The sequence below is a fragment of the Eretmochelys imbricata genome, chromosome 7 (assembly GCF_965152235.1).
Source record: "Eretmochelys imbricata isolate rEreImb1 chromosome 7, rEreImb1.hap1, whole genome shotgun sequence".
In the NCBI taxonomy this organism is placed as follows: domain Eukaryota; kingdom Metazoa; phylum Chordata; order Testudines; family Cheloniidae; genus Eretmochelys; species Eretmochelys imbricata.
Genome location: NC_135578.1, coordinates 9572065 through 9588445, shown reverse-complemented (window position 1 = coordinate 9588445; position 16381 = coordinate 9572065). Strand labels below are relative to the sequence as shown.

The 16381-nt window shown below is 41.5% G+C and overlaps 1 protein-coding gene across 7 annotated transcripts in view; it reads right to left on the bottom strand.

Moving 5' to 3' along the window:
* The window catches only part of MITF (melanocyte inducing transcription factor), a 166580-nt gene that overhangs the window by 11463 nt on the left and 138736 nt on the right, over positions 1 to 16381 (bottom strand). For all 7 annotated transcript variants that reach the window (XM_077821303.1, XM_077821304.1, XM_077821309.1 and 4 more), the window contains exons 3-6: positions 13402 to 13629; positions 11783 to 11866; positions 10034 to 10129; positions 3869 to 3986 (exon numbers count right to left, since the gene is read on the bottom strand). In XM_077821303.1, the coding sequence (XP_077677429.1) occupies positions 3869 to 3986; positions 10034 to 10129; positions 11783 to 11866; positions 13402 to 13629 (526 nt within the window). The remainder of the gene's footprint in view (positions 1 to 3868; positions 3987 to 10033; positions 10130 to 11782; positions 11867 to 13401; positions 13630 to 16381) is intronic.

Here is a 16381-nt window from a genome sequence, read left to right as displayed (position 1 = left end):
TGCCGACTTAACCCCATCTAGCGTTTCTCAAACTGGTGGTCCCAACCCAAAAGGGGATCACAAAGCTATTGCATAGGGGTCGTCAGATCACAAGAAATATTGTGATAACCTTTAGATCCTTTGCTCAGGTTACCATACTTCAAGTTCCCAAACAGAGGACATTGCCGGGGGGAGGGAAGCTGGAAGGGGGGGGCGGGTACAGCAGCTGCAAGACGTAAGGGTGGCAATACCATATTGTTGTTTTACACTTTTTGAGAGGCTTCAGTGCCTTTGACTGCAGGGATAGTGATTACATGCTTCATTTAATGCTCCTATGAGTATGTACAGTAATTTGGTATCACTTTTTGGGGCGGGGGGGAAGAGGAGATCATCAGAGCCTGAAATATTTTCAAAGAGGCTCAGCAAAAAAAAAAAAAAAAAAAAAAAAGTCTGAGAACCCCTGGTGTAGAGGAGGCTGACAGAAACAGAAAGGGTTTTTCCATCCATGTGGAAATCCCACCTCCCCAAAATGATAACTACGCCGATGGAAGCACTATTCCATTGACACAGCCGTGCCTATATTGGGGTTATGTCATCATAACTGAGTCAGGGATGTGTTTTTTCGCACCCCTGATTGACATTGCTAGGTCAACCTAACTTTAAGTGTAGACCAAGACTCAGAAAAGAGAAGGGACCTATTTCAGCAAGGTACTGAAGCACAATGCTAAGACGCAACATGCTCACAGCCGTGCAAGAATTATCCAAGCACTACAGAAAAAAAAATTTCACTTCAGGAGTTTTAGAAGCAATAGGTGAAATTCATCCCCGAGTAAAATACAGTGACTGCACGGGAGTTTTACAACAGGGAAGAAGTTAACCCAAAAGTTCTACAGAGGCATGTGCATAGCCACCTAGAAAGAGGAAGAGATTCTTCCACTGGATTTGAACATCTCAGCCCTACTGTGCAGACAAGCCAAGGGTTTAAATCCCACAAGGAAAGGTGGTGTGAAAAATATGCTTAAAAACACTCTAAATCTGCAATTACACATATTCCTGTTGCAGTACAAATAATTGTTCTCATCACATGGGAACACAATACAAAACAAGGAGCAGCTCTACCACAGAACATCATGATGTGTTTTCCTGAACACAGAAAAGGGACTATGATGTTCTCACCAGGGGTGAAAGTAAAATGCAGCTCTTACTGGTACAGGGCTGCTCTGGCCCCCCCGGAAGGGCATAGCCTCAGGTGGAAGGGGTAGGGCTGGGGGTGGGGGCGAGGTCAGTGTCCCCCAGCCAGTCCATCTGCGCTCCCTGGCCTGCACTGCCTGGGGCTCCAGCAGTGATTTAAAGGGTCCAGGGCTCCAGCCGGTGCTGACACAGTAACAGCAGCCAGAGCCCTGGGCCCTTTTACATTGCGGCCCCGGGACAGCTACTTCTTTTGCCCCCACCACCACCAGCAGCAGCTAGGGGGGGAAGGGGGCAAAAGGGGCAGCGATGTTAAAGCTTTAATATCGCTACCCTTTTTGCACCCCGCATCGGAGGCCCTGCCGGGTCATCGCTGCCCCTTTTGCGCCCCCCCTCCCCTCCCCCCATTGGTGGCCCTGCTGGTAGGGACCCGGCAGGGCAGCCGAACCGGGGGCGCAAAAGGGGCAGCAAGCGATGTTAAAGCGCTGGCATGGCAGCGCTTTGAAAGTCAGCGGTACGGGCCGGTACTGGCAGCTACATTTTACCAGTACGCCATCCCGGCCCGTACCCCCTTACTTTCACCCCTGGTTCTCACTATTAGGGTACTTTCAGACTTCAGTTATGGGAGAACAAAAGGCTTTTCTACCCTGAGGATGCAGAGATCAGAATTCAGTTTCTGTGTTCACACTGGGGACAACAAAATCCTCATTTACAGCAACTGATGTCCTCAAGAAAACACTACTTTCTGATTTGATCTGATACTCCCCCATCCCACACGACAGCAAGACAATTGCTTTTTAAAGGGAAATTCTTCAGATGCTTCCATATTTTTATATGCATTCTGGTACCACACAAGATGGGAGGCACTGTCCACACACCGGAAGCTAGTCCCTGCATATGACCTGCTAGCACATATTTAGACGTCTCTGCTCTTACAGTATGTAAACGATTGCTCTGAACCACCCCCATCTAAGGGATGATTGTGGCAGGGAGACTGCCTGGAATTAGGTTGACTCTTATCTTGACTTAACACCCCATCTGAAAGAGCATTCCTCATTCACAGATTTTTTTTTTTTGCTTTACATCCCAAGTCTTACACAACCTTGTACTGTGCATCTGCCAGTCAGGCTGGTTTCCTATGTATTCCCTCGGGCTGTGTGCTTAGCTTGCATCCAGAGGCTCAACTAACTTTCCACCATTGTGGAACATCCTGCACCTGGTTGCTATGGTCTGCAATCAGACTACCTTTTTTAAGAATCTCTACACCTCTACTGCAATCCTAATGGCCTTCCAAGGCAAGCGACCATTTTAGCAGCCACAACTGCCTTGAGAGAAGCATTGCTTTGTTTGTGTGGCGTGACCACATGTCAGAAAGCAAACAGTGCCAATGCCTCGGCGCTGGCAAAGAGGTAGGACTCCCTCCAGAAGAGTCAACACGTGCAGAACTGTTCCAGGAGTACATTTAAGCTCGCTGCTGCCCAACATTTGTGGTTTACTTCAGTTAGCTTGCGAGTTTGCAGGACGCCAACCTAGCAAATAGGTGAGAATGTAGGCAGCCAAGAAACTATGCCTCTGGCATGTCCGCTGAAGGTTGCGTCCCCAAATACCTGATCGTCCTTAGAGTATGTCTCTTGTTAAGAGGAATTGGTCACGTGCTTGAAGCCAGTTTTACATGTGCATAAGGTGTACTTAACAAGTGGGCTGAGCTATCCCCCAAGTGTGGTTAGCAGCTATTCTGCCTCATTCCCAAAAAGAAAGTGAAACTAAGACAGTGAGAAATGCCTCAAAGAATCCAAGCTTTCCCTTCTCTAAAATGCACGCAGAGTCTTAAAGCTTCACTTCAGTTTGCTTCTGTATACATCTGTATTTTAAACAGTAGAATAGGTTTTTGGGTTGCTGTTTTTTAAACTCATGTCTTTTTTAAATATATGTTCTTTTCCTTGGAGGTGCAATGGAAAGTGATTTTATCAATCTATTACTTCCTAATGCATCTAAATGTTTGGGACCAGAGCACTGTTCATATATAAGGAAAGGCTGTTTTACGACTTAGGTGATGAGATTCTTGGAAGATTCTTAACATTTATTATGCTATAAATGAGTAAATATCCATTCATTCCACAATACCTGACCACCTAAACGCAGCAGCAAGGGGTTAACTAACACTTGTTATAGATCCCACATTCCTAGTCTGACAGTATTACAAATTATTTTCTTATCATTAACAATCACTCCCACTGGCAGAGTCATTACATACAATATTCTTCTCCATGAAGTCTCTCGAGAAGCATCATGTTCATTCAAGTCGCTATTACACCTATAGCCGGAGAAGCATATAATAGATCCAATCTAGAGAGTAGCTATGTAAGAGACGCAAAGAGCTTTCTATCTTTTAAATGCTACAGGGTTTTACTCTGCAGGTTGATTATGAAAATCCTTGGATTTCCACGCATGATAGTACTGTCCTTGTTTGTTACAAAGCAAACTGATTACATATCTATGGAAAGGAAACTAACCCCATTGTTAACATCACCCCTCTTGTGCTGTGTAGTGGAAGCTAACAGGCCTGCTAGGAAATGCACAAAGTGGAGAATCGAGAACCTCCAAATTTCCGTTTGCATAACTGAATTTTCAAAAACATCTCTTAAAAAAGTAAATCCTCATGTCAGATCATTTCAAGTGATAACGTTTTAAGATCATTTACCTGTGAGCTCCCTTTTTATATTGGGAAGATTCGCTGGACACGAGTTGCTGATGTTCAGTCCTGAAGGAGGCATGCCTTGGTTGCCATAAAGGTCAATCAAATTGCCAGATACAGGTAACTGGAAAAAATAAAAGGGAGAAAGGTCACTTGCTGCGGCCCATCTGAAACACTTGAACAAAGCCAACGTTTGCTAAGAAATATGTTCTCGGCTCCATGTGCAAACAGGGAGCTCAACATCACTAATGAAAATGGGCCTGGACGTGAAAAATAACTACTCTGGGAGAATGCTGCAATCCTTTCTCAAAGGCAAGATCCCTAGAGACACAGAAAGCAAAGGATGATATAGAATATATAGACAATCCCATTTTTAATACAGACAAAACACAAGGAAGCCAAGGAACTTCATTCTCCAGACTACAAAGGACCTCTGCATAAGAGCTAAGTAGATTTTTCATAACTTATGATATTGTTCCTGTAGAGTTAGTTTTAAAAAACTGAGTATACTTGTGTTGGGCGGAAAAAGGAAAAAAGCCTTTAAAGTTTAAATGTAACCATAAGAGGGAGCCCAAACTCTCCCATAAATGTTAAAGAGTGACATTGCCCTACAGAAATGAATTACACGTTCATGTAACGTGGACTTGTTTAAGCCAACTGTATTTAGTTGATCTGAGAGCTCCCTGCATAGTACAGACCTAGCTTGATTTGGGATTTTCCTGTTCTAACATGAAAAACACGTGGGGGATGTTTCCACACTTTTTTGCATTATATGGGCCAGGGTGTCTCAAATCACTGAGTTAAAGTGCCATTGCATTCTGCAGGAGTTCCAAGTACCAGAGAAGGCCTGGCAGGAGGGATCTGCAATAACTGAGCCTTGTGGTCACATGACCTCATATTAATGATGTGACTTCACCATGTGACAGGAGAGGATGCAGGCTGCACAAATTGTGCAAGTGAAAAATGTTGGGGTACAGTGGCTTATCGGAGAAATACATGGTCAAAAGTGACAACAAGAGTCTTAACCTAACTACATCCAACTCCCCTAAGCAGACAGGGTAGGGTTGCCAGCATCCATTAAAAGTCTGGTCAGTGGCGCAGCGGGGCTAAGGCAGGCTCCCTGCCTGCCCTGGCTCCACACAGCTCCTGGAAGCGGTGGCATGTCTGGCTCCTAGGCGCAAGGTGGGCCAGGGAGGCTCCATGTGCTGCCCCCGAAGTTCCCATTGGCCGGGAACTGCAGCCAATGGGAGCTGTGGGGGCGGTGCCTGTGAGCTTGGGCAGCACATGGAACCTCCCTAGCCCTCCCTGAGCATAGGAGCCAGACATACCGCCGCTTCCGAGAGCCATGCGGAGCCAGGGCAGACAGGGAACCTGCCTTAGCCCTGCTGCGCCACCAACCAGGAGCCGCCTCAGGTAAGCACTGCCCGGCTAGAGCCTGCACCCCGAACTCCATCCCGCACCGCAACCCCCTCCCGCAGGTCAGAACCCCCCTCCCGCACCCTAACTCCCTTCCAGAGCCCACACCTCCACCCCCTTCCCCTCTGAGCCCCCTCCTGGAGCCCATACCCCGCACCCCCTAGGGCATCCCAACCCCCTGCCCCAGCCATGAACCCCCTCCGGCACCCATACTCCCTCCTGGAAGTATTGTAGCCAGCACTGCAAGGTATTTATGTGCCAGATATACTAAACATTTGTATGCCCCTTCATGCTTCGACCACCATTCCAGATGACATACTTCCAAGCTAAATTTAAATGGGTATTCTACTGTTGTTTAAAAGTGTGATTAAAACTGCAATTAACTGCAACAATTTTTTCAATCTCACGATTAATTAAGATTTTTTTAAATTGTTTGACAGCCCTAAAGAAAATGAAGGTTGCAAAGTCAAGAATTCAAAAGTTAGAAAAGTTTTTAAAATACGATGCGGTGCGTGTGGGAAACCGGTTTGGGTGTATCCACCTTTGAAAGGAACTAGGAAGCGTAACAGAAGTTGTATCCAGCTTCCATCGAATTGCATGAAAACTGACAACCTTAAACCATAAAAGGGACACAAGAAAAAAAATAAAGGACCCAAACTGTCCAGAGCAGCAAACAGTCCTGGATGGATTTAGGAAATACAATTCTATGACAAACTGCCATATCCCTCCTTGGAGAGTATGCATATATGTTTGCAAAAGAGATGATGGGTGGCAGATCAAAGTAACCTACAAGGCTTGAGAGATACAGAGAAAGATCTATTCCAGGTAGAGACAGCATGTTGTAATGGTGTCCCTGTCTAAAACTCTGCAAAGGCGGATTGAGATTTAATATGTTGCCATATATACATACGTATGTGTATCACCCCTTTTTGTTTTAATCTGATTCTCTGTCTGGGTTTTACTGCAACTCAGGTGGCTTTCCACTGTTTGGGAACTTTATGCAGATCATCTCAAAGTAGTGAAACAACCTTCAGTCTCCCAGAAGAGGTAATGGAAGAAGGGCAAGCCTGGCACCCAACTCAGCTTGGTCACTCACAAGAGTGTGGTATAATGAGACCTCTCCCATCAGGTGTGTCATTCTCAGGGTTTGGTCCTCCAGACGCACAGGCCACACATGAAGTACAGTAACAGTGTAAATTTCTGTCACTCTTGTTGCAAGATTATGTCAGGATCCCTGAGTATTACAGCTACTAGAAGTCATGATTTCCAGCTAAAATAATGGCTGGTTGTGCTGGAATCTAATGAAAGGATCTCTTGGGAAACTGGGTGTCAAGTTATGAAACTAAACCATCTCACCACTGATTACAGCCTTCCTATCCTTTCGCAACAAAACGAATGTCCACATTAATTTTATTAAAAAGAAAAGGAGTACTTGTGGCACCTTAGAGACTAACGAATTTATTTGAGCATGAGCTTTCGTGAGCTACAGCTCACTTCATCAGATGCATATCGTGGAAACTGCAGCAGACTTTATATATACACAGAGAATATGAAACAATACCTCCTCCCACCCCACTGTCCTGCTGGTAATAGCTTATAATGGCTTTTAGATAAGCTATTACCAGCAGGACAGTGGGGTGGGAGGAGGTATTGTTTCATATTCTCTGTGTATATATAAAGTCTGCTGCAGTTTCCACGATATGCATCTGATGAAGTGAGCTGTAGCTCACGAAAGCTCATGCTCAAATAAATTCGTTAGTCTCTAAGGTGCCACAAGTACTCCTTTTCTTTTTGCGAATACAGACTAACACGGCTGTTACTCTGAAACCAACCATTAATTTTATTGTGAGTTTTGAATAATCAAGATGGAAAATGGTCTGGCTAATCCACAAAGCACCATGATGCATTGAGGGGCTCCCCTTTCCCAACTGGGGCAGCCTACCTATTCTTAGTACTGTCCTGTTGCTTAAAATTCCTCCTGACCTACAAACATCATTCCATGACTAACATGGAGCTCCTCTAAAGAAGAGATTTGACTGTTGCAGGAAAGGCAGATTTTAAAGGAAGTCAGGCTAAACGTTCAGGAAGCATTCCGTTTTGGAATTTTGCTTAAGCTTCGTTGGTTTTGGTGAGTAGCAGTTACACTTCCCCACTCGGCTCTGCTTTTTAAACCTAATTTGTATAGAGTTAAGTATTATGTACAATACCCCAGCTATTCTGCTGCTGGGTCACTTCCAAGCATACTGCAAGTAGCATGGTGGCCTTTGTTATGTTTCTTACGGTCAGATCAAATACATCACACTTGAGTTTTGGTCACAAGTGAGAAGACAGGTCTTCGGCAGCAAAGGGCGAGTGCTGTAATTTATGGCAAAAAGCCTGATGCTTTTCAATTAAGTGGTGCTTGAACCTCCCATTAGCACTGACTCACTATAGATCTTCTATTTTGAAAATCAAGTGCACTGTTATCACATGTGGCAAACTGGGCCTTTTCTTTTTTGTTTATAACAGAACAACAAAGCCTTTGTTATGGTCTAAGATGAGCTGAGCTATTTATAGATTGAGAGTCTCTGAGGACTGCTTCCTTTCCACGTTCTTTCACCTTGTAGTTAAATCAATAGTAAGCTTACAGATGTTTTACAATGTTACAGCAATACAAAGTTCTAAGGACCCAATCCTGCTCCCAATGGCAAAATTCCCATTACTTCAATAGGAGCAGGATCAAACTATTTGAACAGCAATTACAAGATATGTGATATATTTTTTCTTGTTGCTTGAGAAGAGCACTGGCTTGAAGTTTACTGGGGAGAGTGGGATAAGCTTCCTAGCCAATGCAGTTTTACTTTGATGACACAAAGAAGTCCCGATGTTGCCAATCTTATTATAATATCTCAGTATACAGCAAAGTGTAGAAAGCCTGAATTTTTTTTAAGTAATTGATCAAATTGATCCAAAGGACAGAGTCTTTCCTAACGATATTTAAAGCTACTTATGCTGGAAACTGAATAAATAACAATGAACTGTATGCAATAGTATTGGACTTTAAAGTTCACTCTCATTTCATTTAAATCACAGATCTCACCAGCTGATGAGAAAGGTCCACCTATGGGAGCAGAAGCAGGTGAGTGGCAGATCAGAGAGTTTCAGGGTTTGGAGATCTCCATTACAGCTGTGAACTGTAACTGCTGGCACATGTCTCTACAGTGTTACTGGGAGCATGTATGCACATGCGGCAACTGAAAGGGTTCCCCACTCAAGTAGCACAGAAAAGCACTGGTGGTTCCTTTCTGGGGGTGCAGGGTTCCCACATCAGGGGCTCCGTGAAAGGGCATGGGGGAAGAGAAATATAGGAATCATTTATGGAAAGAGGTTCTATGGGTTTTAGTAGGGATTAATCCAATAGAATTCTATAAAAATTACTCCAGAAATTAACCGAAGAGGATATCCTTAATAGACGGTATTATACTGCCCAGGGGGCTTTGTTTTAAACCATTCTATTGGGTTTTTGTTTTGTTTTTTAAACCATGCTATAGAATTCCACAGCAGATATGTGCATTTTGAATCATGCTATGGAATTTAGGAGTGAATTCTATCCCTGCTGTAGAATTCTATACAGTGGCTCAAAACACCGATTTAAAAAAGTTATTTTTATAATCCAGAGGACTTTTCTCTGAGCGATGTAACTAGAGCTTCTGCAGTGGAGCACATAAGCTGAGAAGGTGTCCCTAGGATAAGTGAGAGAGCTTCTGGGAAGAGAGGGCTAGGCTGTGTAGCATCAAGCAGGTATTATAAAAAGATGGCAACTAGTGCCAGTAAGTCCCTTGAGAGCTAGCTCTTAATTCTGGAATTAAATAAAAAACAAATATCAGCTTTGACTCAGATCTACTCCATCGGACTTAACAGCACTGATACCATAGGCAAACAATTTATTGGGGTCTCTTCCATCTCACACATCCCTCATTTCTTCTTTTCTCTGGATTTCTGAGCTCCCTTCTCGCTTTCCTCTCTTTATTAAGCTATCACTTTCTTTACTCCCTTCTGTTATTTTTCTGCCCTCTGACCAACCTCTCCCTCATCTAGGAAGAGATCTCTTGTCTACACACAGAAGTTACACTGGTTTAAATTAAAGGTGTGATGTTGAACTCATTTGGTTAAACCTGTGCAGTTTTGCATGTGGATACAAATAGGTTTAAAGCTGGTGTATGTCTGTCTGCTTACCTTGTACCTGATGTAAAGCTATGTACAGATATAGGAATGTAGGGGCACAGGGATTTTTACACCTGGGCTGCTGATTCCCCAGGTTGCTTTAACTTCCCTGGGCTAGCTCCATCTCACAGTGTAAGGACAAGACTAGGTGAAATGGACTTACCCTTTGCTAATTGGAGACTGGGATAGGTACCATGATGACCTCCCATTAGGGATGAGAGAAAAAAACTCCTCCCCTTGCAACTAGCCCAGGAACCGCCTAAATCTGACTCCAAGGCAGATGGTTATGGCTATACCAAAATCCAACTCCTTGTAGCAGCTGTTCCACAGCATTTTTAAACCATTTTTTAAAACCAAGTTCCACCCTGTTGCTTTCCACTGTAAATTCTTAATGCTCATTATATCACCTACCTAACCACTAGAGACAGCGGATAGCAAATTGTGCTGCGCTCCAATTTCACACTAAAAGCTATTCTATTGCTGAGGAGATTTAGATGTAGCTAGACAGGACGTCTAGCAGTCACTATAATGGACAAGAAAGGACCATTGTACCGTATTTGCCATTTGCAGGGCAGGATCCATCAGGCCAAGGATTTCTTCATTATAACTTGATTCCAAGCTAATTATGTCATCAATTACATCATCCATCTGCAACAGAAAGGTGAACGGGGAAAAATGCAAATTACTTGAAACTGAGTTTGTAACAGTAATAGTACACAACAGTAATATTAAAAAAATAAAGAGACCCAGCAAGGCACACTGCCCCCCCTCATTAGTTCTGTATCTGTTGGACCCTGAAAGCTATGCATTTTTGCCATACTCCAATTCAGTCTCCCAGTGATAATCACTACTCTCCCAGCCCAGGAGAGGGTAAGCTGCCTTCAGATATCATCAATGACATTCTTTAATCAGCAGGAGGAGTCAACATTGAGTTGCCAAGCAAATCAAGACCAAACATGCCACAATTCGGTTGGTTTGGGAGGTATAGGACAAGGAAAAGGAGCACTGTCTCCAGGCCACAACCAGCCTGGCAATTCTACACCATTTCAGAATGGTTTCTGGTGGCAACTTCGGAGAGTCCGTTCTTGTATAATGGCCAGCATTTGTATTCCTAGGGACTTTGATCAGCGTGAGGTTTGCATTACAGCTTTGTAGCTGATAGCCCCACAAGCTCATTCTCTCCCCCCCCCACCCCCGAAGTACCATAAAATCATGAATAGCAATAAACTGTGATTGCATGTGCATTGCAGAGGATGGAAACAGAAGTCTATTCAAACAAACACATATATAATTTGAGACTAGTTTCTGTGCTTTTTTAAAACTAGCATATAACTTTTTTAAAGCGTTGTGGGACTTCTATGAACCTTCCTTCCTGTTCCTCATCCATCTCTTCTTTCCAACCTCCTTTCCTCACCTTTCCTTCGCTCCCCTCCTAACCCTTGCATTTCACTCTCTTGCCCATCACCATTACCAAGGATTTCAAAAGTTTGTCCTTGAAATGGTTGCCTCCATCTCTGGTGGAATCCAACTAGTTCACCTCCCTGACACTTCTCTGTTGGCAGCTATTTCCATTGGGCGACTCATAGGAGATGCAGTTTCCATACCAGCTCAACAGAGCAGGGAGTCCAGAGAGGAAAACATAGTAAAAAAGAGACACTGTAGCAATTACAGGCTATATAATAGACACTATTTTTTGCAGAGGAGTGAGAATTCATATCCTTGACCCATATTATTCCTATTCTAATAAGAAAATATTAAACCACCTCATCTCACATTGTCAAATCTGAATGCAATCTCTATAGAAAGAGGAGACTTTTGTTAGTCTCTAAGGTGCCACAAGTACTCCTTTTCTTTTTGCGGATACAGACTAACACTGCTGCTACTCTGAAACCTATAGAAAGAGGTCATTCAACATACTAGAGCATCCTAAATAAAATGATAGGATAGAATTAGAATGTATTTCTCCTTTCCACTGAAATCCTATGGAAAGAGCAACATACAGGAGCATTCTTTCCAACAGTTTTCCCAAGACTTGCTTAGAATGTAGAGGTTTTTCATAGGCTAAGATTGGCGTGTGGAAGAAGGGTCAACCCTTTTCAGATATATTTCTAATGCACTTCTGAAATAAACTCATAGAAAGGACATCACAGTTTTGGTTTCTATATAGTAATTCTGCCACTCATCCATTAAAAAAAAAACCGCTACGAAGTAGGGGGTAGGTTTCCATATTGGTGATCATGGAGAAACATAGGTTCTCTTTATAAAGTGTTCTGTTCTCTCAACTCCTGTGTCATACAGTACCTGCATGCATGACGCTCGCGTGTGTGTGTTCAGAGCCGGGCACTCGTTCTCCACCCTGCTTTGCTCTTCAAATTTATAAAATCCCTGTAAATATAAAAAAGGGGGTGGGGGGAAGCAAAGCATGGACCTGAATTTATGGCATAGTCTCTCCTCTAGAAGGGCATGGTGGAGCCAGTGTCATGCACACATGTGCCTGATGACACAGCAATGTGAAGCTTTAACTCCTTAGAGAAAAAGCAAAATGGGGGTGTGATCATGACTATGGGACGGACCTATTTTATTTTCATTTGTTGTAAAGCATGGAAACAATGGAATAAAAACAGGGAAAGCCCTGCTCTCTTGGCACATGCAAAGCGATTGCTGCAAAAAGTAAATCTGAGAAGACATACACATTGCATTATTATATACTATCAAAGTAGGAGCACTGGATAAATTTGTTCTTAGAAAGTCTTCTTCTTTGGACTTATGCAGGTGCACAAATACATACCAACTTATATGCACCGGATAGTCTCACACTTACAGATGTGAATTAGCACTGGCACCATTCATCAGCACCAGTAAGGCTGTTGCTGCAAATGCTGCTGCAGAAGACTTCTAGGCATCATCCAAGTGAAATTTTGCATGTGCACAAAGGAGATCTGAGACTGAAATCCCAAGCAGTAATATTTTAAAGGCTATAAACACAGTGATATTTTGGGAAGCTATCTAACTAACTCATAACTCGAAAGAGAGACAAGGTGGGTGAGCAAATATCTTTTATTGGACCAACTTCTGTTGGTGAGAGAGACAAGCTTTTGAGCTTACACAGAGCTCTTCTTCAGGTCTGGGAAATGTACTCAGTGTCCCAGCTAAATATCAGGTGAAACAGATTGTTTAGCATAAGCAGTTAACACATACTTCAAGGGCCTATTCAAGGTGAAGTGGCCTGATAACACCCTTGTAGTCATGGGACAGAAAGGGGGGGTTAAGGGAGTTACAGGTTGTTGTAATAAGACATAAATCCAGTGACTTTGCTAGACATTAAAAATCACAATCTTAACAACAATATGAATTTAAGCTCCCAGACTTATCTTTTGAAAGTACTGTGCAGGTTTCCTTCAAGAAGGACTGAGAGATCAGATACAGACGGATTGCTTTTGTGAGAAGTAATTTCAATTTTATTTTACTTCAGTAATTCTCTCCTCACAATGGTTTGTGGTTTTCTTTCTTTTTTAAAAAAAATGCCTTTTACTCTTTATACTCTGAATGAGCCACAAAAGCATTATTCCAGAAAGTTGCAGCCAACAAACAAAAATGGCTTTGCATTCTCCAGAGGTTAATTACTCACCATTCTGTGCACTGACCAGCCACATAAGAGGCTTTAATAAGATGTGTAAGCTGAGTACAGTAGCGCAAAGGAAAAAAAAATTTGAACTGGGCCACAGATTTTTCACCCCAAATATTTTATATATTAGAAATGACAACTATATTTTTCAAGTCAACACTTCACAATAGAAGATAAATTTAAGATCTTTATGATGAGTGACTCTGGCTTAACATTCACAGAAGACAAGTTAGAATTATATTAAACATAAGACAATATCACAGTAGAGTACAGACACAGAGACACGATTATTTACCTCTTTTTCACAGTTGGAGTTAAGTGTAAGCATAGCCATTGGACTGTTCGGTGCACTGCTTCCAGTTCCAGGTGGCATGACATGATCACCAGGCTGGTTTGGACAGGGCAAGCTCAGAGCTTGGTTGGGATGTTTATTTGCTAGGGTGGTAGAAAGGTACTGCTTTACCTGCTGCCGTTGGGCTTGCTGAATGTGGTACTTGGTTGGATTTTCAAGGTGAGTCTGCACCTGCAAGAGCAGGGTAAAAATAGTGCAGTATTGTTTTGTGGAGTCATCATAACATTGTTCTAGATGCACGTTTATCCCAGATATACTTCATAGGCCTGATCCTCAGCTAGTGCAAATCTTTGTTAGCTCCACTGAAGTCAATTGCGTTTTGGCAAATTACAATAGCCAAAGAAATGGCTATTTGCCTCCTAACGTACCAGCAATTGCAGCTCATAAACTTAATTCAGGATTCCAGATCTCATTATTTTTCCAATATTCTGTTGATTTTAAGTGATAAAATTAAGTTACTTAGGTTGGTCTCCTGTGGTCAATGGTCAAGTGAGTTCTGTTTTTTGAAATAGCTGACAAGTTTTTTGAAAAAACAGTAAAATATTTTTAGTTCAAACAACAAATGTAAACAAAATTAAGCAAATTAATAATTACATTTTAGAAATGTAATTTCCTTTGCAAATAGAACACTTAATGCTTATATATATTTAGCATAATTTGAGAGAGACGAGGATAGCCTCTTTAAAACATCCACTGGAAATAACAGATGACTGAACAGAAATATTTCAGTGTTGAAAATCTAAGTTAAATTAGTTTTCTATTCAGTATGCTCAGAAATTTTCATTAATAGTAAATTTTATATTAGAGCAGCCTTTTAACTCCAAGAATTTTTTTTAATGAAATCACTCACGCTGAAATGAGCCTATGCTACCACGTAGGCAATAAAAGAAAGGCAACAGCCTTCCAAGTAAAATTTTCACCACTGTTAGAGCAATTTTGTATTTATCAGACACTGAACAGTATTGCTTTTATCAGCAAAAAATAAAGGATAAATTGAAACACATCATACTGAAAAAGCTCATTACTTTCAAATAAAATTTGATAGTGATAAAATTATTTTCAATTGCTGAACAGCTACAAAAAAAAGTATCACATCTCCCTAATTACTTTTTGTGGAACAACACAAATAAAATATACCAGATAATATACAGATTAAAAGGATTTCACATACACACACACAGGGGTAGTCAATTATTTTTGTCAAGATACAGTCAAGGTATAGACTCTAGAGAAAATAATTAATAATAAAAAATAAGTAAATAAAAAGATGTTGGGGTCCATTCAAAAGCATCTAGCTGTCCAGATTTGGCCCACAGTCGACCTATTGACAACCTCTGCAACCAATCATTTTTAACAGGTAAAGTGAGCGTAAGGTAACTCACCTGATAATGATTATATTCAAGCATTTCCAGCATGTCTATATGTTCCTAGCTTAACCAGGGAAATGGCTTAGCATTTATCCTTTATTTTCTGTTATTCCAGTTCAAAGGCTCACATACAGATGCACCATAAACAAGCTATCCTGAAATGGCGGAAGAAATTTTACTACAACAGCTCAGGCTTATAATAAGCCAAGCTAATTAGTTACGCACATTGAGAAATAAACAGTTCACACAAGGGGCTTTTCTTGGAAGCCATGCAAGTTTAGCCCTAAATATTGGTATTATTTTTTTTCCCATCGCTTTGACGTCATGCTTTTTCATAAACATAAAAGGACCTTTTAAGTGATGGGCTATCAAAGTCAGATTGACAGTTAGCTCAAGGCCAATTCCCTATTCATCTTTAGTTCCAGTCATACCAACAGACAATGGTAGTTTTCTTTAGCAGTAAGGTTAAGAGTTGTATGTCCCAAGTAAGAAGCGGAAGCTGCAAGAAAATGCTACGAGTTTGATGCAGTATTCACTGGCAGTGGTGTACACTGTATGTGGTTGTCTAGTCCTATGCTGAGCTTCCATGTTTATTGTATATTGTCACGCTCCTCCTATCTTACCTAACCCTATCTGAATGGGAGGACATAGGCTAGGGCAAAACATCCACTCTCAGCAGTGTCATCCTTATTCTTCCTCACCAACTCCTAGGGAATACCATAATAATTTTGTCAGACTTGGGTCTACATTAGGACCTAAACACTGATCTGACACTCATTGTAAGTATCTAGTTTCTGGCATGGAGAGAGAATATGGATTACTAGAAAAGTCCCAACACAATTTTACGATCTGTAATTAAAAACAGGCGTCATCCAAAACTCGTTGGAAAATAAAACAGGCAATGAGCTTGTTTGCGTTCATACTGTTAAGGAAGCATGTCGAACTATTCCTGTTCAATCGCCACAGAAAGTGGGATTTTAACATAATTTATTAACCTGCATGATACTTAGTTGGGCTTGAATAATTCAGATCTGTAGTGATAGAAATAGCTCTAGATTGTCCACTTTAACATGTGTGTGCTGTGATTATGTACACAGTTTTTAAGAACAGAAATACACCTATATGTAACCAAATGGCATGTAAGGTTTATAAAAAGAGCTGTGCACATAATGGATTTTTCAATTTGCCGGCAACTCTGAAAAAATATATTGTTTTGGTCTCATGAAAGTTTCATTTTGATTTTAAGCAGTTAAACATTTTTGAACTTTCTAAAAAACAAAATTGAAGGAATTTTGAAAACAAAGTGTCATTTTGAACTGAAAAATTGATACATTTCTACATTTTTCATCAAAAAAGTTTGGGTTGAAAACTTTTTTTCCGATTTCTGTAAACACTAATATCATAGCATGTGCAATTAGCGTCTGCGTCTATACTACCATGAACACAGAAGACTAAACCTCTTATGCTTGAATATCATAGAACTTACAAAGATACTTGTACAGTTATTTGTGTGATTTAATTATATTAATTCCATTATTTAGTACGCAAATCAAATT